Source organism: Monodelphis domestica, chromosome 2 (genome assembly GCF_027887165.1).
Source record: "Monodelphis domestica isolate mMonDom1 chromosome 2, mMonDom1.pri, whole genome shotgun sequence".
Classification (NCBI taxonomy): Eukaryota; Metazoa; Chordata; class Mammalia; order Didelphimorphia; family Didelphidae; genus Monodelphis; species Monodelphis domestica.
The window spans coordinates 237,410,406-237,437,459 of NC_077228.1; the positions used below are offsets into that span (position 1 = coordinate 237,410,406).

At 37.1% G+C, this 27,054-nt stretch overlaps 1 protein-coding gene across 3 annotated transcripts in view; it reads left to right on the plus strand.

Annotated features, from left to right (window-relative positions):
- The window catches only part of CANT1 (calcium activated nucleotidase 1), a 129,163-nt gene extending 102,416 nt beyond the window's left edge, over positions 1 to 26,747 (plus strand). For 2 of the 3 annotated variants that reach the window (XM_056817395.1, XM_007482927.3), the window contains exons 2-4: positions 14,041 to 14,696; positions 21,114 to 21,317; positions 23,614 to 26,747. In XM_056817395.1, coding sequence (XP_056673373.1) covers positions 14,063 to 14,696; positions 21,114 to 21,317; positions 23,614 to 23,984 — 1,209 coding nt within the window. In that variant the 5' untranslated portion in view covers positions 14,041 to 14,062 and the 3' untranslated portion in view covers positions 23,985 to 26,747. Of the gene's footprint in view, positions 1 to 6,311; positions 6,531 to 14,040; positions 14,697 to 21,113; positions 21,318 to 23,613 lie in introns of all 3 variants that reach the window. The other variant, XM_056817394.1, reaches the window with a different exon arrangement.
- The last annotated feature ends 307 nt before the right edge of the window (positions 26,748 to 27,054 follow it).

The following is a 27,054-nucleotide window of genomic DNA, read 5'->3' on the forward strand; positions in this document are numbered from 1 at the left end:
ATGGTGACAAGGCTACTCAAGACACAAATATAGAAGAAGAGAATGACTTCAAAACATCTATAAGCAATGTCTCAGAGAAAAACCCATCTTGGGCACAAACTCAACTAGAATTCCAAAGAGAAATGAAGTAAGAATTTTTTTTTGTGTTAAATGGAATGAGAGTGCTTGAGGAAAAAAAAATGGAAAAGAAATGAGAGCTATGGAAGACAGAATTGGAAAGGAAATTAACAGTTTGTCTCAAGTGTACAAAACCTGCCGAAGCAAAACAGCAACCTCTATAATGAACCAAGAGAAAGAGAAAGAGAAAGGCTAAGCCTTTCTCCCCGGCTTATACATCGCTATTAGGGGGAGATATTACTATTGCTTCCTATATACAGGAGTTACAGCACAAACTACGTGAACTTCATGAATCCGGAGCTGCAGTACAAGCCGGACCATTAGACTTTTCTCTGCATGACCTGAACCCAGGAGATAGTTTATATCAAGAATTTCAAGCGAACTGGAGCAACTGAACCTTCATGGGAAGGACCATTCCAAATATTATTAACTACTCCAACATCTATAAAGATTGGAGAAAGAGACTCTTGGATTCACTGCTCACATGTGAAGAAAGCATCTTCTGCTGAGACTGAGTGACTCTATCCTATCATATGAATTGTGACTCTATCTTATTATATGAATTGGAGATAATAACCCATAGACAAATGGATGTTTTTTTTTCCAAGAATATATTGAATTACTGATTTTTTTTCTTATTTTTTCTTATTTCTTTTCTTTTATTTTTTGATCAGAATATTTGATTTTTTTCTCATTTTTGTACTGAAGGTACACATAATTAATATTAATATTTTTTTCCCTGCAGTAATACAAGTTAATATATATACTCTTGCTATAATATCAATATATGCCTAAAAGCTTTAAACTATGGGAACCTGCCATTTATTGATAAAATATTATAGGACTGTGATTAATGTTTGTGTCTGATTCCAGGAAAAGGGATAAAAACAAGGAGCACAGACTAAACCTGAATAGTGCCAATAGAGCACACAAGAAATATTAAAGTGAGACTCGAGGTTGCGACGCTTAACTTATGTTTAAGTCGTAGGACTTCCTTGTATCTACACTCTTTTCGAAGTACTCAAACAAGTACAAAGCTTGACTATCATGCTGGCTCCCTATATCCCTGAAAAAAAAAAATCAGACAAGGGAATGACATTTCCCCATCAAAATAGAATTCTAATTCTTTCCTTCTTATATTATGGCAACTTCCTATAGTCTTGGCTACAAATGGCTAAGTGAAATATTACTGCATTCTGTCCTACATACTTGTGGGATAGAAATTACTTTAAACTGGACCTATACAAGGTCTATTTTGAGTTTTTCTTATGTTTTTGATTATTTTTCTATTCTTTTGATAATTGATACATACACCCCCATAACTGAACATTGCATTCTGAGCTAAACTTGATTTTTTTTTAAATACTTACTTCAGGGGGGATTGTATTTTAATTTAAAATCTAAGAATTTTTTGAATTGAATTTTTGAAAAAATCCAAGAATTTTGTTTAAGATTTTACTTTTATAAAAAATTCAAAGATTTTGATTTTGTTCGAGAAAAGATCTTCAAGAAAGAAGCTTGAAACTTTTATATCCAGAGAATGAACTGTTGCAGAAAGATGCCGAAAACCTACACTTCATCAAGAAGATCAAGAATGAACTTTGGATGTGATTGATTGGACTGAACTTTTGATTGAACATTTATTGTAACTGTACACATTTATGCCAAAAGGGACTGCCCCTAATTTGGCTTTCTGTCAATGCGCCTAGCAAACATTGGTTTTGCTTTCTTTTCTTTTCTATTTCCTCTCTCACTATTCTAATTTCTCTTAGAAAATTGAATATTGTGTATATCTTTAGTTAGAAGTGAATTTAGAACTACAAAATGATTATGTTAAATGATCAATGGGGAGACTAGTCTCCCAATGATCATCAGGGGGGATTGTAAACCTCAAAATTTCTTAGACTTATAAATGTTGGAAATTTCACCATTGGGAAATTTCATACTTGAAAAATTTCCTATTGATAGTGGGTCTTGACTTTTGGAATGTGAATCCCATTGGCATGGGAGGTTCCTTCTCCTTCCCTTCTTAAGATTACTTTAGGACAGAAACCTTTTGCTGAACAATGGAAAGGACTTTGACCTATGCTTAAGCATAGAACAGGAATTTCTTTGAGTCATGATTGATTTTAGAATTGATACAATGGAGATACTTGGAATCAATCTCCACCCTATTCAGTCCTAACAGGATTGAGTAAGGGCTGCAGCCTAGATCAAAATTTAATTATTCCAATCTCTACCCTACTCAGGTTAACAGGATTTAGAAAGGGCTGTAGCAAAGGATCAAAGATTTAATCATTTGAAAATATGACCTTCAACAGACATGTGCAAAGCCTCTGGGCGGTCCTGGGTTAAGCTAGAGCCTCCATTGGCACAGGGAAATTGATGGACAGTGATTGGTAGATGTGAGAACTGAGGGGAGGCAACTTGGATGGTTTCCTTAAAGATCAGGGGGGTCTGAAGACTCGGGAGGTGTTGAGGAGTTGATGGGAGTGGTGGCAGTGTACTCTAAGAAGCTTGCTCTGAAGGAAGCTGAAGGTGGGGGCCTCTGAGACTGTTTCTCCATTTTGGTCACGTGAGTAATAGGGACTGATCTCCTTTCTTTGCCCCAGCTATCTAAGGGCTTGGGCCTTTTGGCCCAGCCTAAACAGAAGGGGTATTAAGCCCTATTCCTTTCTCTCCCTTTTTCTCTCTCTCTATCTCTAATTCCTTTCTTCCTCCTATTGTAATTAAACTCCATAAAAGATTGACTGCAAACTTGAGTTTTCATTTAGGAATTACATAGCTGAATTCCTTGGCGACCGATATCAGTCTTTTAAAGTGATTTCCTTGTCACAACAAGAAACAATGAAGTAAGAAGGCTGAAAAAAATAGGAGAAAATTTAAGGTATCTCACAGCAAAAACAGCCAACTTAGAAATTACAAAGAAGAAAAAAAATTAAGAATCATTGAAACTATCAACACCAACCAAGAAAAGAGCCTAGACATCATAGTTCAAGAAATCTTAAAAGAAATCTGCCCAGATCTCCTAGAGCCAGATGACAAAATATAAAAATAAATCCCAGGAACCTCATCAATTGCTTCAGTTCAAAGAGAAAAGTACTACAAGCATCCAGAAATACAGAATTCAAGTATTGAGAAGCCACAGTCAAGATCACATATAATTTATGAGCCACCACTATAAAGAAGTGGAGAACTTGCAGTGTGTTATTCCAGGCAGCAAAGAATATGTATGGACTTACAGTCCAGAAATAATTTATCCAGGAAAATGATATATATTAAATGTTATAGGGTAAAATAGTAGATCTTTAATAAAATAGAGAACTTCCACACACACACACCTAATGGAGATAAACTGCTTACATTCAAATATGGAGAGATGATACTTGTATCCTTTCTAAACCCTGTCATCATGAGGGATCATATAGGAAATCTAATTGGATAAGGCCCAAGAATGATTGTTATGTTTTGATGATTTTAGGAAAAAGATGGAAAGAGAAGGGAAAAGGAGGAATATGCTACCTGGAGGTGGGGGGGGGAAGGAAAATTGGGGGGAATTATCTCATATAATCTGTATATACAAGTAGAAAGAAGGAAGGGAAGTAGCTGACACTTGAACCCCACAAAGGAAGAAATAATACATATGCACAGAGTTGAATACAGAAATACATTTCACAAACCAGAGAAAAGGGAAAGTGGAGAAGGAAGATTAGAGGAAGGATAGATTAAGGGAGGAATTAGTCCTAACAAAACAAACTCTTTAAGAAAATGTACAAAAATATTTGTAGTGCTTTTTAAGGTGTAAAAGAATGGGAATCTGAAGGAGTATCTATAAATTGGGTAGTGAATGAACAAGTTATGATATTTAATATGATGAAATATTTACTTTTGTGCTGAACTTTTAGTGTAATGATCAACCAGGATTCCCAAGGACTCATGATGAGACATGCTACTCACTTCCTGATAGGGAAGGACTCAGAATATAGAATGAGACAAGTAATTTTGAACATGTCCAGTTTAGAAATTTTTTCTGATGGATTTTATGTGTTTGTAATGAATTTTTTGTGTGTTCTCCATTGGTTATAGGAGTTGATGTGGGAGGGTACAAAGATAGATCTTAGATGATTAAAACAGAATTCTTTTAAAATGTACACCCATTATAAATACAGCAAGTAAATCGACCCTGTGTCTTCTGATTTCCATTCCATTCCTTTTATCACTGGATGGTTTTGGGGTATTTTTTAGGAGCATAGATTTTTACAATTTATCAGAAAGTGGCACTTAAAGTCTGAGACTAAAGTCTAATACTAATTAAAGTAGACTACAGGGAACCCAATAGCTTACATTTACATAGCATTTCAAAGTTTGTAATGAATAAACTCAACAAGTACAGAAATATGTATACAGGCAATTGGAGGTAATTGCATTTTGTAAAGTAGTTAATTGAAGAATGAGATGGTTTTAGACAGAGAGGAAGAGAAAAATGAAAATATGTAGGCTTGGGAGATAGGAAAGAAAATGAAATACTAGATGAAATCCACCATAATGATAGTGCTTAGTAGATAACGGTGAGGCTGGATAGAATGAATGGTGATGCTGCCCATTAAGATGGAAAAGCAAAATACAAAGGGATAGCTGGTTAAATGTAAAAAAAGTATTCATGTACTGGCTAAGAGTTGGACTAAAGATCTTGAAGATCTCTTTCAATTATAATCCTATGATTACTATGATTCCTTAGATAAGAAGGGAGTTGTTCAACTCCCATCTGATTTTTGCTGTGAACATGATCATTGTGTCGAGAATGAGAAGTTCTTATTTCCTCATTTTCAATCTCTGTATGTAAAACAATTTAGACTAAATGTGGCAGTGTTCTTTGTGGAGCCATTTGAATGTGGCCATAAGAATGCCTGTTTGCTTAAATTCTTCTAAGAGTGAGGAGGAGGATATTACTAACTTTAGATATGCACTTTGGCCAAACCACAGCCCTATTATTTATTATTTATTTATAGTCCATATAAATTTTAACTGTAAAACTGTCAACCAAAGTCCTAGACTTGAGAAGCTGATCAGCTTTGTCACTGAGGTGGCAGTCAAATAGATAATGGTTTATGAATCATTGGAAATATTGGAGACTGAAATTCTTTTTCTCTGTCCTTGTATTTAGAGACAATTCATTTTATCCTCAACTCTTCCCCAAAAGTAGTTTTTATTTTCTAATCTTTACCACCCCTAATACAAATCTAGATTTGAGCTACAGCAAATCCAAAGCAGAAAATTTATTTGGTGGTAATTGTTTAAGAGGGGTTTTACAAAGTTGTTTGGTTTAATGTTCTTGGCATTTGCTTTCACCATTCCTAGGAACTTTATGAAAGTTAACAGGATTTGCTTTTATCATCCAACAGGGAAATAGTCTGTTGGCAAACAGCTGAATAAAAAGCTTAGACTGAGGACAGGTAGGGGGCTCAGGGTATAAAGAGCCAGGTCTAGAGATGGAAGGTTCAAAGCTGTGTGGCTATTGCTTAGCACTTCCTGCTCTTCTGCCTTGGAACCAATACACAGTGTTGATTCTAAAATGGAAGGTAAGGTTTAAAAAGAAAAAACGTAGACTAGCCCAATCTCTAAACTTGGGCTCTTGTGTATCTCACACATCAGCATGTATTGTGGAGTCAGGAGGGAAACAGGGAGTCTCCTTTAAGATGGAAGCTGTGCTTCTAGGAGATGCTGACTGAATAAGAATAGAAGGACTGGGCCAATCTTTTTGAGGAAGCAGTTAGTTAGGGGTGTGGAAGGCTTGTTATTTCTGTGATGTATGTCTTTTCCCTAGTACTGCCTAGATCCTGGAAGGGGAGGAGTTTTTCTTGGTTAACTCCTTTGAGCTTATGTTCTGCCACCTGTCAGACAACACCACAGCACTAGCTGTGAGGAGACAGTGGAGGTAGGACTTGTCAAGTAGTCCTGGTAACTTTAATCTGCTGTGCTCTTAAGAGTCTGGTGACAGCTTTCTGGATCCATGAAGGTAAGTGATTGAGCCATAATCCTTATAGAAGGGGCTTCATCCATTGGCAAGGAGAGATGGGTTATGGTTTCTTTTGTGTAGTCATCAGCATTGTACATTAGAGGGTGTAAGTGGTAATTTTAAGTTTTATAAGGGAATAAAAGCTGCTTCCTTCTTTTGCCTCTGCCTCACAATACAGGAACCTGCTTTGGGTATCTTAAAACAGATCTGAGTGGGACAGCTATGTGGTTCAATGGATAGAACCACAGACCTACAGATGGGAGATCCTGGGTTCAAATTTGACCTCAGATACTTCCCCAGCTGTGTGACCCTGGGCAAATCATTTAACTTCCATTGCCTAACCCTTACTGCTCCTCTGCTTTGGAACTATTGCATAGTATTGATTCTAAGACAGAAGGTAAGGGCTTTTAAAAAACTGACCTGATATGACTGGGCCTGTGCATTTATACATAATGATCATTTTTGCAAACTGACCATAATCATATGTTGTTGTTATAGGCATGTTTACAGAGAAATACTAGTTTAACTGAAACCAACTGATGTATGAGTGGTAGAGAGAATTTATACAGCTTCCTGATGGAGTAGTGGGCAGGGAATTAGCCTACAGAACAACTCCTGTTTGTATTTATAGTTATCACCATGTTTGTTGTTTAGGATTGCATGTTATAAAGAGAATGCCAGTGGAACTTTAGTCCCTTAGTGTTTCATAGCTAGCAGATAGTCTCATTCACATCTACCTGGCCTAGCTGACTTGGCATACCATGTTCCTCCAAGATTTTATTCTGTTATATCTTGATAACACCTTATTCGCTATTGGGCTGTTGGATAAAAAGAGAACTGGATGACCAGTAATATTTACAAATACATTTCTTGTGGTGGTTTCACATGTAAATGAGTGGTTTCATAGTTTAAGGGATGTGAGCCAAGTTGGGCAATTTTAGAGAGTCTCTTCTTCTGTGACTACTTTGCCTGTCTCATCTCTGGCCTCCAGTGGTTTCATTTTTGTTTTGCTCATTAAAAAAAAGCATTAAAGTTCTTTCTTGAATAAAAATACAAGCATTTCTACCTCATCCAGCCCTTATAGCAACAAGAGTAGCACAGTACAAGACACTTAAGTAACCTCAGTGGATATGCTTATACAGAACAAAAGGGATGGAATATAATTAGGAGCTTTTTGGCGTAGTTGTAAATAGGTGAAAGAATTGTTTTTCATTCTAACCTAATAGAGGAAAGTAATTTCTTAGGACACTAAGGAGAAGGCAGAAACCTACCAAAGGAAGAATGGGACCAATTTTGGTTTCCCCTTGAAGGGAAATTGTTTAGATCCTACATGGTATGGCAGGAATTTGTTTTAGGGCAATATATATACAACACCATTAAAAAAAACTCAACCAGCAAGTCTGTAAAGCTGAGACACTTGTAGTTCAAACATCTTATCTCTGTATTGTGTGGTGCAATTGCTTTTTTTACTGGGTTTCCCACCCAGGCAAGCTTTGGTGACAAACGTTACTCATAAAAATGAGGGAGATATTTCCGAATGGTCTGGAAAACCTTCAGTTTGAATAGCAGGATGACTAGACTGGTCTATCCTTTAAGCAAAGTTTGGCCTAGCTGTTGTAGTCCCTCTCCTATTAGAGCCCTGAAGTGCTCCCCAAGGGCTGCAAGAAACCATTGATTCCATCAAAGAGATCTGAGACTTTTACTTTATTTATGTTTATTCATTACAAAATGCCCTACTACCTCATTAATGGATCATAGATAGAGAGCTGGAAAGGTCTTGAAGGACAGTCTAGTTCAACCCCTTTGTTTTACAGAAGAGAACAAAGGATAAATGATTGGTTGGATAGAGTTTTGAACCTGGAGTCAAGGAGTTATGAATTCAGATCCACCCTCAGAAACTTACTGTCTGGACAAGTCACTTAAACAATTTCTGCTTCAGTTTCCTAATCTGTAAAATGGAAATAATAGTGTCCACTTTCTAGGATTGTTTTGAGGATAAAATGAGATAATATTTGTAAATTGCTTTACAAACTTTAAAAAGCTATCTTATTGTCCAAGAAGACACTGGTGGTACAAATGACAGAAGCTGAATTTGGACCTAGGTTCTCTGACTCCAAAACTGGTCAGTGCTTTTGCCTTAGTCCCATATAGCCTCACTGGAAAGAGTCTTTTTTTTTTTAATATTTTTCCATGGTTACATGATTAATGATTTCCCCCCACTTCTCTTCCCTCCCTCCTCCCTGAGCTGACAAGCAATTCCACTGGGTTACACATGTATAACTTATTTCAAAACCTATTTCCATATTATTCATATTTGCAATAGAGTGATCTTTTAATGCCAAAACCCCAATCTTATCCCCATCAAACCACTTGATGGATCATGTTTTTCTTCTGTGTTTCTACTCCCACAGTTCTTTCTCTGTGTTGCCCTGTATCATTACAGTGCTTAGAAAGAGTCTTAAAGCTTAAAGCTTGATTTCTCAAACAAGAGCAGGATGAATCTTATCTTATGAGTTACAATCTGAATAATGGGGAGGGGAGATAGAAGAATGGAATTCCTATTTTGAACTGTTGCAGCAACTCCACCTCCTGCACAATACCATTTCATTCAATCAACATGCATATATTAAACACCTACTGTATGCAATTAGTTGTGCTAGGGATATAAAATGAAAGCAAAATGATCCCTGCTCACAGGGAGCCAACATTAGAATGGGAAAGACAGCATGTCCATAGGCACAAGTATATGCATACTTGCATATATAAAATGCACAACAAACAAAATACAGGGTGATCCAGGAAAGGAAAGCAAAACTTATAACGGAAGATGCAAGGAAAAAACCTCATGTAGAAAGTGCCTTTTGAGCTGAATCTTGAAGAAAGCCAGAAATTCCAGGAAGCAGAATCATGGTGGTTAAGCATTCTCAAGCAGGAGAGATAGCCATTGACAGTATGAGATGGAACTTGAGGCGTAAGGAACATCAAGTAGTCTTGTCTGATCCACAGAATGTGGTGAGGAGTAAAATATATAAGTAGGCAAGATAGGCAGAGAGGGGCAAGGTTACACAGAGTTATAAATGTCAATCAGAAAAGAATTTTTGATCCTGGAGACTATTGCAACAGTCTAGTCCAGGACAAACTTGAGTATGCCTACAGTTTGTGGGCACAATGAAACTGGTAAACCAGACTGAGAAGGAGCCATTAGAATGGTAAAAGAGGAAAGGTTGGAGAGACTGTTGTCATAAAAACCTAGAGAGAGTTTCAAGGAGGAGTGGTTAACATGTCAAATGGTGCTGAGAGGTCAAGAAGGATAAGGATCAAGAATGTGAATAAAATTTGGCAGTTAAGAGAGTAACCCTTTAGAGGGAGCAGTTTCATTTGAATGATAAGATTGAGCAGAAGGTTAAGAAGAAAGCAGAGGAAAGTAAATAAAGGCACAGATGCAGATAGATTTCTCAAAGAATTTGGCTAAAAAAGAGAAAAATATATATAGGCTAGTGGTTAGCAGAAATGATAGCATGGGGAAATGGGATTTAGAGTCAATTAGGGAGGAGTTCCAGTTCCACCTGTCTCTAGATGAGCGGTTCTCAACCTCTCAATTTGTAGCAATGAGAATACATAATGCACATCAGGTATTTACATTCTGAATCATAACTGTAGCAAAATTTCAGTTTTGAAGTATCCACCAAAATAATTTTTTGGTTTGGGGTCACTGCAACATGAGGAACTATATTGCAGGGTCACGGCATTAGAAAGGTTGAGAACCACTGCTCTAGATATTTTCCAATTAGAACTTCATTTTAACCATAGAGTTAAAATCCAATGAAAACAATGGATGGGGAAGAGGAAGAATAGGGAGGAAGCAGGAAAAACTGCTTAACAGGAACAAGTTTCTTTGGGATTTAAGAATTAAAAAGTTGGTACTTGAGAAGATATAGGGAGTAGGGGGAGTTGACCAATCTTATTGCAAATTTAATGTAGCATTACTGTTACCTTCCAGTCTAGGACTGCCTGGATGTTGCCAGCATACCTCTTTTTTTGTGGTCAGCTGTGAGATAGCTTTTCATCTTGTTAGGCTCTACCAGCATTGGTGAAGATGTGACTCTCATGGAGAGCTGCTCCATTCCCCTCTTCCCAGTGCCTGAGGACATTTTTTGCATGCCCCACCCCTCTGTCCAGCTGCCCAAAGCAAGCACTTCCTCCATAAACTCTCCTGAGGCTCTCTGACAGCTTGAATTTGCCCCCTGGGCACCCAAACTCAGTAAAGGTTTGCCAACACTGGGCTATACTCTGGCCTGGAGCCTCTTTGGCCATGTAAATTGCTCTACTCTGCTCTGTGTGCTTTGGAGGTTATGGTGAGGTGAAAATATTGAAAGTCTAATTCTCAACCCTGCTACTTAATTCCTTTTTCTAAATTTAATTTCTTTTATTCTGAATTTAACAAATATCAAAGTAGAATTAATTTTAAAAAAGATATTGTACATGATACATATAAAACTCAGTGGAATTGCTCCTTGGCTGCAAGGAGGGATGAGGGAGGAGGGGAAGGAAAGAATAAGAATCGTGTAACCTTGGAAAAGTATCCTAAATTAATTAAATGAATAAATAATTTTTAAAAGTATTGTGCATAAAAGTAAAAATCTCTTTTCTATACTGCTTGCTTTTTTCAAAAGTATGTACCAAATTAAACATGTCACTTTGAAAACTACCCTGCTTCCTTCTGAATTTTCTTTTGCTCTCTTTTATGTACTTTTAAAAATGTTTCAATGGCCCTTTGCCTTTTTATTCTTACCCATCCATCCCCTAATTAAAAACCGGAGGGGAGTATCGAGATAGTTCAGTAGATAGAGCACCATATCTAGCAGCAGGCGGTCCTGGGTTCAAATATGTTCTCAGCACTTTCTAGCCATGTGACCTTGGGCAAATCACTTAACCCCAATTGCCTAGCACATACCACTCTTCTGCTTTGGAACTAATACTTAGCATCAACTCTAGGACAGAAGGTAAGAGTAAAAAACAAACAAACAAAAACCAGGAGGGAAAAACCCCATGCGTTTCAAATAAACACAGTAAAGCAAAAATAATCCACAGTGGCCATATCCAAAAATATGTCTTTATAATACCTGAGGCCATCTTCTTTCTGTTAGAGAAATGGGGAACAAAGAACTTCCTGAGATACTCTTGGTCACTGATTTGGTCAGGGTTTTTAAGTCTTTAAGAGAAGTTTTTTATTTCTAGGGTTGCTGTCATATAAATTGTTCTATTTGTTCCAGCCTCACTACATAGCAGTTCATACTTCGCTGGGTTCATCTCTTTTGTCATGTCTTATGAGACAATAATATTTCATCACATTCATATAACACAATTTGTTCAGCCATCCTGCAGTTGATGGATACCTCCTTAGTTCCCTGATTTTTTTCTTCTCATTTTTCTTTTCATTCTCCCTTTAGGATCAGAAATTATTTTTGATTGTGAGTATTTTCTCTCCAGAATTCTCTCTCTAACACTCCCCATCTGTTTCCCTGTTGCATTTAGTATATTTTTACACCTAACTTTGTGGGTGTGCATGTGTGAGTGTATTCAACCCTACTTTATATGGTTCAGATAATAATGAGGTTCCCAGTTGTCAAATTCCCCAACCCCTTACTCCATCTCTAGCAACTCTTCTCAGGAACCCTTCAGTTAAGAGAAATAGTAAGTTTCATCTCTTCTTCTTTTCTAGATTAGTCTGTTCCTTTTAAGCCTCTCATTTCAATCTACCAGTTCAGTCCTATCCTGTTTTCTCAATGAACTCCCCTAATACACTTAGAAGACTAAGATTCTGAAGGGCCACTTATTTCTTCTTCCATTTAAAAAATGGTATCCCTTCATGATGCTGTACAAACCCTTCTAATTGCCTAAATAAAGGTACCTTAATAAATTTCTCTTGAGTCTAGTATTTTGCATTTCAGAGTTCCTATTTGCCTCTGATCTTTTCATCAGAAATGCTTAAAGGTCCTCTCTATTCATTAAAGATCCATTTTCCCCCCTGTAGATAAGACATTTATCTTTGCAGGCTGTTATTCTTGGTTATAAACTTGCATCTTTTGCCTTTTTGGAATACTGTATTCCAAGATTATCTCTCCAGGTCTTGTGTTTCTGTAGTTCTTTTGGTATTTGAACTCTTTCTGGCTGCAATATTTTTTCTTTGACATGCAAGCTCTAAATTTTGTTTATGTTAGGAACATTCCTTTGCCAGTTTCTTTCAGGAGGTAAATGATGGAGTCTTTTTAATGATTTCTTAAAATATATAAAAGTCCAGACCTTTTCAGAGAGTCTGTTACTTAGGTAAGGTTTACCATTTTCTTTTCTAAGCTACTTATTCCCTTCCATTTTTTTCTCCAGAACTTTTATATAATTTTAAAATTTATTTCATTTCTTCTAGGTTTGCATATAGTCTTTATAGAAAATGCATTTTTCCCCTTTGAGTCTTTGATATCAGTTTTTACAGACGTAGTCTCTTTCTTGCTTAAATTTTTTAATGTCTTTGGATATACATTAATTCTTAATAATTTTTCATTTCTTTGCTTTATTCATCTTTCCAGCCTTAGTTCTTAACCTGAGTCTTTATGAGGCTCTGGCTCCTGCTTCACTTTTGGATGTGATAATTGATCCTGCTTAGTCTTGACCTAGGTCACTTGGATTCCTACAGTGACCTTAACCTCTTTGAGTTAACACCCCACTCCCAGATCTTTGAACTTCAGAGTACTGGATCTTCAAAGCCCTATATGGCATCTTGGGACCAAATGCTATAGATTTTGGAAGTCAACAACCTAGGGTGCCTTCATCTGAGCACTTTCACTCCAACTTGCTTCCAAGGTCCCTACCATGAGTTTCTTACTGCCCTGGGATTTTGTTGGGGGAAACTTCTACTCTTGCTTCTTCCAGAAACAAAGCCTTATAACCTGCAGCTGTTCAATGTCTGGCTAGTCTCCAGCACATTTTGAGGCTACCATAGGTGCTTGCTTTTTCCAGCTGCCTTTTTTGAAATTCTGGAGTAGAGAAAGTTACTTGTACTTGCTTATTGGATTTCTTGATTATTATTCCATCTTGTATTGTCAAGTTTTTTGCTGGAGTAAGGAAGTGGGAGCTGGGCTTTCTTGCCCCTCTTTGGGCAGCCATCTTCACCAGAAGACCTGTATTTCTTCTTATAACACAAAGTTCAGTATTTGGTTATGGATTTTTAGGAGTTTCTCAAAAAGAGCTAAACCTTATATGTTAAATGGTGAAGACTGCATAGACTTTGTGGCCCTCAAGACAGTGGAAAGTCATCTGAATCTAGTAACTCCTTGAATAATAATAGCTGATATCCAAATAGCACTTTAAAAAGTATATAGCATTCTCTTCACAATATTATGCATTATGCAAGAGAGCAATATGATAGATTACACAAAAACTATAATTGGCTTTTCAGTGTGAGTTTGTCCATATGTAGGTATGGTTGTTGTCCAAATAAAACAATGAAACCATAACGGAGACTCGAGACAGGAGAATCCATAAGACTGTTAACCTTTCTTCTACCCTTTTATTCAGTTCTTTTACTGTTCCTCAAATTGTAGCAATGATGCAAAGGCACTAGCCCATGAATAGCTCTCTTTAAGCTGTCTGTGCTCTTGGCCGGGACAAGGGAAAGAAAACTGTTTTGCTTTAAAAGAACACCATTTCTTATAAGACAAAAGTCAATATATTGGGAGCATGCTAATATCTTCACAGGACTTAATAAAGAAGAGTCAATAGTGTTAGCTAAGTATTAAAAACAAGACTTCAATTGGAAAAGTCATAATGGAAAGAATCTAATTTGAAATAATTGAAAGTTGACTGTACCTTTCAGGGTTACTAACACCTCCCTTCCCTTTGTGGATATGTAGATCTCTGCTGACTTTCAGTCTGATGCCCATCCAACCCTATGACCACTTGGAATGGAATGATTCTATGCACTCCCTTCGGATAAGTGTGGGTGGACTTCCTGTCCTTGCGTCCATGACCAAAGCTGCTGACCCCCGCTTCCGACTCCGCTGGAAGGCAATCGTAGTATCTTCCCTGTGCTTTGGCTTTGTGCTATTGCTGTTGTGCTTCCACCGTTCATCCACAGGAAGGCCAGTCCAGACCAACGTCCACAACCGAAGACTTAGTCAGTTTGCAGGTGACCGGTACAATGATACTTACCCTCTCTCACCACCCCAGAAAACTCTCAATGGAGTTCGATACCGAATTGCAGTTATCGCTGATTTGGACACTGAATCCAGGGCCAAAAAGGAAAATACCTGGTTCAGTTACCTGAAAAAGGGATACTTGACCCTATCAGAGAGTGGAGACAAAGTGACTGTGGAATGGGATAAAGAAGATAGTATCCTGGAATCCCACCTGGCTGAAAAAGGGAGGGGCATGGAACTCTCAGAGCTAATTGTTTTCAATGGGAAGCTCTATTCAGTGGATGACCGAACTGGAGTGGTCTACCAGATTGAAGGCACTAAGACAGTGCCTTGGGTGATCCTGTCAGATGGAGATGGTACAGTGGGAAAAGGTAAATGGGAACAGATTTTATTTCCTGAAGGTTACCAGGGGTGGTGGATGAAGAGTTTTGCCCATCTGTAGTAAAAAGCCAAGTTGGTACATGATTAAGAGCCTGTTGTTGCTATTTCAGTCTAAAGAAACAAAGCAAGAATAAATAGTGGCGCTCCTCAGGATAAAAGAATTCTTCAAGGAAAATATCCAGGACTAAATTCAATGTTATTTAATTCTTTCATTTTTTCTGAAAGTTATATTGTTGGCATTATTGCCACAAAATAATTTTCTTTTAAAAGCAAAGTTTTAAATTAGTTCTCAGCTTAGGGTTAATGAAATGAATAAAAGAATTAAGTCAACAGGGAAAAGTTCTTTAATCTGTAATAGGAAGAAAAGACTTAGCCGAAGGGTATTGGGAACATGTTTGTTTCATATATGCAAACTCAACTTGGCTCTAATTCTGTATCTCTTAAACTCTATTGTAGCAGCTCAAGAATTAATGTTTGTTCTTAGATAAGTGGCAATGTCTTTCCCCCTATCCTGTCCTTGTGTTAAAGGTTTGTTTCTTCCCTTTCTATGTCCACCAAAAAATATATTTATAAATATGTCATATATATGTATATAAAATCTTAGATCCTATTATAGGGAGACATCTGTTACAGTGGAAAGAGCATTCATTGCTTCTGGAATCCAAGGATCTGGATTAAATCTAATCTCAATGCTTACTGTGTGACTTTGAACAACTCACATACCCTAAGCCTCATTTTCTTTACCCCAAAAATGAGAGGATTGGACTAGATGATCTTTAAGGACTCTGATTAAGGACTAATGATCTTTAAGATCATTCCCTGCTCTTAATTTATGATCCTATAATCCTATCTAACTAAAATTGGACTTCCATAAAATGAATGACAGCTCTGTGACCATACGTTTCCTAAAAGAAAATATATTTATATATGCATATATATGTGTGTGCATATTTATATTATATATATTACATATATACATATATATATAATCTTCCCTAAAACAGATTAATTTCAAAAGACTAGACAAAGAAACTGGAGGGAAGCAAGCTAGTTAATGAAATGAATAAAAGAATTAAGTCAACAGGGAAAAGTTCTTTAATCTGTAATAGGAAGAAAAGACTTAGCCGAAGGGTATTGGGAACATGTTTGTTTCATATATGCAAACTCAACTTGGCTCTAATTCTGTATCTCTTAAACTCTATTGTAGCAGCTCAAGATTTAAATTGATTGTAATAAAAAGACTTTGTGGTAAGCAGTATATCAGGTACTGTAAAAATTAAAATTAAATCTTAATAATAAAAATATTAATATTTAGGAGATTTATTAATGATCATTAGAAATAAAATAATAAAGAAGATACAAAATAAAGACCACATTCCCATGGCTGATTAGCCCATTTAAAATCCCCACCTCCACCATTCTGGCTGCAAGCTCAAGAAAGAGGCCCAAGAGGACTGCCCACTCACTAATATCCTCTGTCTATAGGAAGTATGTAACAATAGGGAGTCAGTGGGCTCCTGGGAAATCTAGTTCTTTTTTTTTAGGGTAACAGATTTTCAATTATAGAATGCCCCCTGAGATCTGTGGAAGACTGGTCTCTCCAATGGATCTTGTAAACATAACCAACTTTGAAATTACAATAATTTGGTGATAAAAGGAAAAAAAAGAGCAAAACCAATGATTGCTAGGAGCATTGACAAAAAGCTAGCTGGAAGCAGTTCCCTTCTGCATAAGAGTATACATACAAAACAAATGCATTCAACCCCACACAGTTCAAATCACCACATCCCAAAGTTCACTCTGGATCTTCTGGTGCAGCATGTGGTCTGTGCAGGCATCTTAATGGTGCCTTCTTCAAACAGTTCATTTTCTAGATTTGGAGAGGTAGCATGTTTCTCATCCTAAAATTACTCTCAAAAATAATTTAAACTTTGCAATTTGTAATAATAATAATACATATCCCCCTGAAGAGGGTGTTGAAAAACATAGGAATCACTTAGGAATGCATGGCCGAGTTATGAGGTATATGAATCAATTGGCAAGAGAAATCAAAAACATCAATAAAAAAATCCAAATAAAAGAGAAAATAATTTGTGGATGAAATATAGACTATCAAAGTCTTATGTGTAAAACTTCTAAGTAAAAGAAACATAAATTTATAACAGATCCTTGAATTAGGACCCAACTAGAGTAATTTCTATCCCACAAGTCTGTAGGACAAAATGCAGTAATTTCACTTACCCATTTGCAGCCAAGACTACAGGAAGTTGCCATACTATAAGAGAGAAAAGGGACTAGATTATAGGAGCAAATGGGAGCCAGGATGGAACCAGAATAATCGATGTCATGTATTTTATATAGAGTGTATGGTACAAGGAAGACCTGCATTTAACACATGTTAAACAGCCTCAACCTCTAGTCTCACATATGATTAAATACTGTCCCTCTTTGCACAGAATGTCATCAATCCACGTAGGATTGGTGTGGTCTCTTTGACCTTGTGCTCTGTTGGCACTATACAAGTACCTTTGTGCTTCTTTGGCACTGTGCTATCTTTGTATTCCCTTCTCCTGGAATCAGACAGAATCATTAAACAAAGTCCCATAAATTTTTTTTTAACAATCAGTGTTATCATTTTTATAGTCTAAAGCTTTTGGGGTATGCATTGACATCAGGGCAAATGTATTTTAAACTTATATTACTACAAAATCAAAAAGTTAAAGAAAAATCTTCTCAATACTGTTGACATGTGCTTCAAATGCAAAAGGAAGAGAAAAAATAAAACTGAAATAGTACATTGCACATGCAAGCAAAAACTATAATAGAGTTTTAAAAATAAAAAATATATAGCTTACAATCATTGACACACTATGTCAGCTGAGGAAAGGTAGAATACAAAGGTTTCTCACCCAAAAATGAGATCCATTTCCTTTTCAAACTTGGCCGTGATCCACTGTTTACAAAGTAACAGTTTTTATAAAGAATAATAATACAACAGATAATGCACGTTCAAAAAGCATCAAAATCCCCAAAGTTATAATAGCCCATTTAATGACAATAGCAAACAAACCTACTATCTTATTTTACATGAGTCTGCTGTATGACATTTAAAGCTAATGGATACTTGTCACAGGTTTTTCAGGTGTAGTAAATCTTTCAACCTTGGTTGAGATATTTTTAAACAAAGTAAAACTTATTTGGGTTTAGAACATTATTAAGAAATCTAGATTGTTCTGGTGGAAGTAAAATTAAACTGAAGAGTTACAAATGAGAGATGCTCCCTCTTGGAGCCATACAGGGTACCATGTCCTGGGATTAACTTCCCAGCTCCTTTGTTATGAGATTGTTATGTCCCATCCATTCACATTTTTACAAATGTAAGAGGTGGGGATTATAATTCTTCAGCTACTAAAATGGACCCTTTACCTCTTGTTACAAATAACTCAGAGGTAGGCAAAATGATCAGTCAGAGTTGTTGGAAAAAAATTTTTTTTAATCATGTCTAAAGACCCCTTAAAACCAATTTGAGATGTTTAGCTCATTAAATTTACCAAAGTTTGTTAACCAGGTTGATGGAGTCCATCCATCATATGTGTGATAATTTACAAAGCCAAAATGGTAGAAAAAGCTGTTTTTATATGGGCTTATTCAATAATATTTGTTCAATATAGTTATGGGGGAAAGGTAACAGAATATATTGGTAGTTAAAACAGTAGATTAAACTGATTCAGTATAGCAGAATAGTATTGAATACATTTATATATGAAATTAAAACAACAAAATTAAATCTTAAAGCAGACAATCAGCAAAATATAATTAAATACAGAGACCTTCATAAAACAAAGTAGTCTAAAAGGCTTAAAATTTTCACCTCCAATCTCTTTTAAAGTTCCTCTCTCTATCCATCCAGATTCCTTTTGTCAGATTTTTTTTTTTTGGCTCTCTCATAGTGAGGGAGAATTCCTTGCTGAATATGGTAAGGAGGAATCCCAAATTGGATGTATCTTAGAGACTGGACAGGCCGAAATGACAAAGGGTTGTAGGGAAATGAGTTTTCTCCCCTGAATCTTAGGCAAGATAAGTGAAAGGATTAGTGTACTCATGAAAAAAATCCTAAAGCTGGAAACTGTTTGAAATAGGTAGTGCATTGCTCTTTCATAGAATGAACCATGCTTGTAATTTACTTCCTATTTGGAAGAGTAATTTCCTTCTTCCCTTCCCTCCTGAGATAAAATGCTAGTTTCCCCAGCCACGTGGAAAGGAAGTTAGGAGGTTAATCGTTGCCTAAGGAAAATATACCCCAGTTTTTACCAGCTAGTTTGTGATTCTGAGGACACAGCGGCAGCTATCAGAAGCCCAACAGGACTGGGGCTAGGGCTGGGCAGGGCTGGAGATCAGGAGGAGGATTCAGGCATAGGAGCAGGCAGTATCAGCAACAGCAATGCCGGAGGCAGCAGCAAGGAACTGAGGAACATGGGCTCAAGCAAATGGGTGAGAGAAGCGGCTTATCTCTTCTTCGCCAAGAGTCCCCCAGCTAAAAATAGCCTGGCCAGTAGGGAGGGCAACTGGGCAAAAAGTAAAGAAAGAAAAAGGCAGTAACTCCAAAGAGAGGGTGGGTGGGTGAGGTGGGCAAAAAGCCTTGGCAGGAGAAACATGGCATTTATCTAGGCTATCTTAAAAAAAATTGAAAATTCTTTTCTCTTAAGTGGTTGCCATCTCTGTAAAAATTAAAATTAATGTCAATAACAAAAATGTTATATTTTAAGGGATTTATTAATGATCATTAGAAATAAAGTAATAAAAGGGATACAAAATAAAGACCACATGCCTATGGCTAATCAGCCCATTTAAAATCCCCGTGCTTAGCTTATCACCTCTACCATTCTGGCTGCAAGCTCAAAAAAGAGGCCCAAGAGGACCGCCCACTCACTAATATCCTTTGTCTACAGGAAGTATGTAAGAACAGGAAGACAATGGGCTCCTGGGAAATATAGTTCTTTTTTAGGGTAACAGATGTTCAATTATACAGTACACTGTTCAGGACATAAAATTCCTTCTGTGTTTGCTCAAGGTTCAGAATGGGTATTCAGTTTGAAAAGTGTGGCAGTGGCTGCCACCTATTTCCTGGCTAGGTCAGAAGGTAAAGAAATTGTTAGGAGTAAGGCCTATCTTTAGGTTTAGGCAGCTATATAAAGAGAACAGAAAGGGGGCAATTGGGAAGCTCAGTGGTTGAGAACCAAGCCTAGAGATGGGAGGTCCTAGGTTCAAATATGGCCTCGGACACTTCCCAGCTCTGTGACCCTAAGCAAGTCACTTGACCCCCATTGCCTAGCCCTCACCATTCCTCTGCCTTGGAACTAATACACAGTATTGATTCCAACATGAAAGGTGAGGATTTAAAAAAAGATAAAAAAAACAAAGAGAACAAGAACTTTGATATTGAGATGAGTAAGTGTGCCTACAAGTTGGGAAGATTTTCTTCTAATGACTATGGTAAATCACAGGCTACTAGTGACCTTTTTTTGCAAGAAATAGTAACCTCATTATTGTCATTGTCATTCAATTGTTTTTTTCAGTTGTGTTCTACTCTCTGTGACCCCATTTGGAGTTTCCTTGGCTTTGATACTAGAGTGGTTTGCCACTACCTTCTCTAGCTCATTTTATAGATAAGGAAGCTATAACAAACAGGATTGAGTGAATTGCCCAGGGTCACACAGCTAGTTAGTGTCTGAGACCAGACTTGAACTCAGGAAGATTATCTCTCAACTGCACCACCTACCTACCCCAACATTATCATCATAGCTAGCATTTACATAGCAATTTAAGACTTACAAAATACCATTATCTCTTTATTAATCCACAGAACAAGCCTGTGTTGGGAAGATGCTATTATTATTCCCATTTTACAGATGAGGAAACTGAAGCTAAGAGAGATAAAATGATTTGCCTAGGATCACACAGCTACTAAGTATCTGGGTTCACTGTATTCACTGTGCCCACCCAGTGGCTAGCCAACAAAATATGGAATTCAGGCCATCAGTATATATGTATATGCGTATTACATGCATATGTTAAATAGATGTATAATATATATGTATAAATAAGTATTTATTTAGTCTTCCAAGAACAGATTGCAGTGGATCATTTTGGAAGATGCTTCTGTCCTTCTAATAGTCATATATTGAGAGGCATCAAGAAGGAAAGAAAGGGACTGAGTAGAACCAGAAGGAATTATTCACCTTTTAGCTACTCATTCCTAGTTTTCCTTTTATTTCTATGGACTTCTTAGTATTAGTGGCTCCTTAAGGCCAAGGGAATTTGCCTTAATGGGACAATAAGTACATTTTTAAAAGACAACTTACTTAGCCCAATAGAGATACAATAACTCTGAATGTCATTGTCTCTAGGTTTTAAAGCAGAATGGCTGGCTGTGAAAGATGAGCATCTGTATGTTGGAGGCCTGGGCAAGGAATGGACCACCACTACTGGTGAAGTGATGAATGAAAACCCTGAGTGGGTGAAGGTGATTGGCTACAAAGGCAATGTATATCATGAAAACTGGGTATCTAACTACAATGCTTTGAGAGATGCAGCTGGGATTCACCCCCCAGGTAAGATACTCTAGGAGTTTCCTTCTGGATGAATTGGATCAGATAGCCAGAAGGCCAAAAAGAAAACTATAGCTTCTTTCTGTGATCCCAGACAAAATAATTGATTTCTTTGCCAAAATGTAAGTTTTTAAGTAGGTATCCAGGACCATTGTCCTGTTTTATGTCAATGAGGGTTGGTAGGGATTGTTTGAAAATCTTTTCCCCATAAAATAATATTTTCCATTTCCAAATCCTTATTTCCTATTTCCTTATCCATTCTATGAAGCTGACTTCCTTTTAAGTATATTGTGATCTCGTCTTAACTAATAAATAATAATCTGAACTCGGCAACTTCATGCTTAGACATATCTGGTTTTTATAGATATTGGAATGCATTTAATACAGTTCCCAAGACCTTTTTTCCTCATGGTAGAGACAGTCCAGGACCCTAAGAGCTCTAGAAATAGCAGTGTCCCCAATGAAGAGAGAAATCATTGTGGAGAATGGGTTGGCTTTCCTTATCTGTCCTTACTTACTTATCAACAGTGTTTGCCAACTGCCACTAACAGGCAGTAAGTTCAGGAACCCTAAGAATAGCAGCATACCAAGGCCACTAGTTCTGTTTCTGACCCAGCCCTCATGTCCACTGTCTGGGGAAACTATTCCTGAAGATGAGGAGCCAGCCACTACCTACAGAGAAGCCTACTTGAAGCAAGGTACTCTGAGGGAGAAACAGGATGCAGAAGAACTGGGCCAAGTTCACCCACCACCACTACCTTGAGCACCATCTTTCCTCAGCCTTGATGGAAACAGCCTGGGACCCTGAACCCCAAAACCTTGGGAATAATGGTGTCTCCTAGGCCACTGGGCATACATCCAGCACAAACTCCATAACCATCATTTCCAAAAATGGGCCACCAACAACAGCTAATAGCCAGCTACCACCAATGCTTAGCTCTGCCAGGGCCCTGGGAGTGATAGACCCCTCTCCCTCAACCTCTGGTTTTGCTTCCCAGCCATCATTCAGGAAAGCAACCCTTGTGGACAAGGGGCCAGCTCTTCCCATCAAATATCACAAACTGCAAAGGCAAGCCAGCCTAGCTCTAGTTGACTTTTCAGAGGTAGAGACAGGAGGTAATGTGTAGGAAGCAGACCAAACCACCACCACCTTGATCACCATCCTATCTAAGACCTTGATAGAGACAGCCCAGAAACTCTCTACCCAAACTCTACCCCCTAACCCAAGAACTTTTTGAATAACAATGCTTCCAACCCAGTATCAAGTGATTTTACATCAGAAACTATAATTTTAACAGTGGAAATGATGGTAAAGAAGAGGCATTACCAATCTGCTTTGACTCTACACCTGAAGGGCCACTGCACTTTTCATCTGATATTTCAGCTGAAACCTTCCATTTTGTTTTCCCTGTTAGAATGTGAGCTCCTGGAGGCAGTGACTATCTTTTCTGTTTGTATATGTACATGATAAGCCCTTAGTAAATGCTCCATTCATTCATTATGTTTTGGAGGTCTCTGGGATGGAAGTTAGAATACACTTGGCCAACTGCTATTGATACCTTTTATTTCTTTAGGAAAGTTACTTTACCCTTTTTCTATCTGTAAAAATGAATGTAATGATCCTCTTTTACAAACTTCCTAGACTGGTAATCTTATCTCCACAGCCTGACATGGGGCTGCTTTTCCAGCATCTCACTGCAGCCTGTTCTCCCACATCACAAATTAGAATCTCTGTTACCCCTATTTCCCTACCCACAACTCTTTCCTTGCTTCTCCACACCTCCATTAACCTATGGGAAAAGAACAAAAGGAAAATTCTAGATTTATGGGATTTATGGGGTATGCTTTGGGGAAGTAGGGGAGATCATTCAAACTAATGACTAAAATAATAAGGCTTTAAAATTTAAATTGTCCACTTTTCCCTGCTCTTTATTGCCCTGGATAATTAAGAACAAAGACAAAGTATAAAATCTTTCTGAAAAAATGTGATGTTCTAAACAGAAGAGGAATAATAATGCTGGGGCTAGTGGAAAAATACTCAAATTAGTACAGCAACAAAATGGTCTTTGAGCCTGTGAAAAGAGTCATACTTCTGTCCAAGGAAAGTTTGAATTCCATATTCAGACATTTCTTCCTCTGCGATCAGGGAACTGGCAACTGATTTGAGTGTAGGTGGCTCTAATGGCAAGGAGGAGATGTAGGGGATAGCATTCAGTTGCTAGGTTATATAAACAGAGCCTAGAATCCATTTACCTCTTTCATTGACTTTAACTCCATATGCCTTTATGTGTGTCCCCAGGCTACCTAATTCATGAGTCTGCTTGTTGGAGTGACACCTTGCAGCGATGGTTTTTCTTGCCCCGTCGGGCCAGCCATGAACGTTACAATGAAAAGGAAGATGAACACAAGGGTACCAACCTTCTCCTCCGCTCTGCTCAAGATTTTGGAGACATCTCTGTGAACCATATTGGGGAAATAACCCCAACACATGGCTTCTCTTCCTTTAAATTCATTCCTAACACAGATGACCAAATCATTGTGGCCCTGAAATCAGAAGAGGATAATGGCAAAATTGCTACCTATATCATGGCCTTCACTCTAGATGGACACTTCCTCCTCCAAGAGACCAGGATTGGGAGTGTAAAATATGAAGGAATAGAATTTATTTGAAACAGGAGAAAAAAGACTTTTTTATGGAGTATAGCCAAGTGGCTAGAATGTGTAAGCTATGTCATTACTTTGGTTTTATACAAATGAGAGGACTTCAGACTTTATTTTTATGATTTTTTTTAAGATTCTTTTTTGCTGCAATGAGAGATGTGTGTCCTGATTGGGTAGTTGCCAGAGAAAAAAGAACCGATTCAGAGTAGAACAAGTAAAGGATTTCTTTGTAGTTGCTGAAACAGACCCATTTTCAGTAACTGACTAATGGCTTCTGTTAGTGGTGGTTGTGCCATAATATGTTTCCACATTGGCACCTGGTAGTGAAAAGCAGTCATTATCTTAAATTCTGTTCATGCTATACGGTTCACTTCCTGCTGCAGATGTGTGGACAGTTCCAACATCTAATTCCCCCCACTTTCATTCTTGAGAAAAATATTCCAGAGCCAGTAGAGATTGGGGGGTGGGGGTGGGGAGATGACTTTGATTAAGGAATATGAGTCTATGAACACCAATATTAAGGTACCAGGACCTAGCAAGTGCCCTGAAAAAGAAAGCCAACTCTTTCTTTTTTCCAAGTTTTACATAAGGTAATCTCTATCTCCGTGGCAGCTGACCTCATTTTACTTATTTGGGGCAAACTACATTATAGCATCATGGCACTTTTAAGTCTAACTTATTTTAAGAAAAGATAATGCCCTTTATTATAAAATTGAGTCACCAAATTCAGTCATACAACAGGAAGTCCTATACTTAAGTCATTCACCTATCAGACAGTAAGTGGCCATTGGGACAATCTGTTCTGGGTCAAGACTAAAAAAAAAATGCATATAATGAAAGAATAATTGTAATTAGATAGTGTTATAGTTAGTAAAACAACTTTTTAAATGATCCTGAGCCCTGGACCAATAGGAAATTAACAGAAAAAGAAATTTTGAACTTCTTCAGGAACAAATTGGAAACGTTCATGTCTTAAAAGCTTTCACAGAGGCCTTGAATTTTCACTTTCTTGCCTTTTTAAGTGGAATGTTGGTTTCTGGAATAAATAAATTTATGTTCCCTGGAATTTTTATTCCCCGAAACTTAGTGTCTGCAATTGAGACCCAGACTCTAAATTTCCCTGGAATAATTTTAGTGGGGCATCCATCATCTTACACCCTTCTGTCATCTCACCTTGATCCTCAGGCTGCCTCTGTTTTCTGATGTCTTCTCTAAACACTCCTTGGTATAGACAAGGTAGAGTTTGAGAGAAAGAATGACAGGGAACAGAACTAAGAAGGGAAGTTTCTCTCAGTGTGCATTGTTCCTCCCTATAAGAGCTACCTCATTTTCTTATGATTATTTTTTCTTGTAAGAAAAACTGTCCAGTTGACATGTATTAAGGATGGGTGAGTGAAATGAGAGAATCTTTCTTCCTGGTTTAATCAATGAAAACTTTTTCTCAACTTAAAACTTTGATACATTTTCTCTGCAGGAATCCAATTATGACCTTTCTTGTTCTGAAGGTCTGTTTCTTTATGCTGTAAACAAAGGGGAAAAGTAAATTTAAATTATTGTTTACCTGCAACTTCTAGGCATTTCCAACTGGTATACAGATATGCCCCAGTGGAGCCAAGCTAGGCCATCTGTGTCATCTCCTCTCTACTTTCTTCTCTATGGTGAATGTCAATTGTGTAATCACACAAAAAACAAAGAGACTTGGGAAGGACATGGAAAGTTTGAGAGAATTGTTAGTTTTAGTTTGGAATATTTTCTGCCAGGTTTAAAGTCAGATGTAAGAAGGGCCTTCCAGGTGTTTAGAGAGCAGTAAGAGTAACCCCCAGCTTTGGCATTACTGGATTCACAGTTTCTACATGGTCAGTGATTTTCCAATATCTTTAAATTATTCTGCCTTTTTTTCCCCCTTCCCTCTCTCTTTACTGCTGTAAACATGATTGTGTTCCTTGCCTGCTGGATCCATTTGTTATAATAAAGTTTCAGAGGGGAATGTGAATTCTGTTTCATTTCTTGCTCTGTGTGATAATTGTTTGAGAGTTTGATTCCCCTGGGGAACTGACCGTAGAATGATACACTACTGCTTGTCCTTTTGAGTGTCTTAGCTTAGGACTTTTTCTTCTTAAAGCATCTTCCAGTTTCTGAAGGAGCAAGCTAGGGATATAATATCTGAATTGTCTTAGCCATAAATAGCATCCACTGCAAACAGTGGTGAGAATTGAGCCTACAGTAAGAAGTGGTTTCCAAATTTTATGTAGAAATTTTTTCCAAAAAAATATTGCCCCCCCAACACTCCAAATAAGTTTGTTGGCATGTATTTTAGTCAAATTAAGAATTTACTATAATTTTATAACACTTTATATAATATGATACTATAATATACATAGATATTTATTGATAAATAATTTATATGTGAAAATAATAATGACTAATATTAATGAGATGACTGGGCTTGTTTTTATCATAGTTTCTCAATATTGATTTCATTGATGACATTGCTACTTTAGCAAAGAACCCCTTTTTGTGCAAGAAGTTACAAATAGTACTAAAATTTGTATCACTTTGATTAATCAGTTCTTTATTCATTTGTGGTCAAATCATAAGATTGTTATAATCAAAAATGTACATCAGGGTGCTATAACAAAAAAAGTATTAACTGTTCTTGTTCAGATGAGATAACTATCATATTTGTCCTTGGCAAATAGGTTCCTTATGCATTCATAATCAGTAATATTTAGGTCTTTAATAAAATGAGAATTGCTTTTGTAGATCAGACAAGTGACTAGTAAAGTCTTTGCTTTCTTCTTTCATGGCAAGTATTTTTATTGGTAAAATACATAATATTTTATATCTTTATTACTACCCACAATTCTACTCTTTCACCAATGCAATAACTTTATCTTTCTGATCAGACTTTAGGACATTACTGTTTTGTTTTATTTTTATTGAGTACTCAGTGTTTCAGAAATATGCCATAACTATGCACATTTTATTCATTTTTTTTCCATTTGAATTAATTTATTTAGTCAATTTAGAACTTTATTCCTTGGTTACAATAATCACATTATTTCCCTCCCTCCCCTCT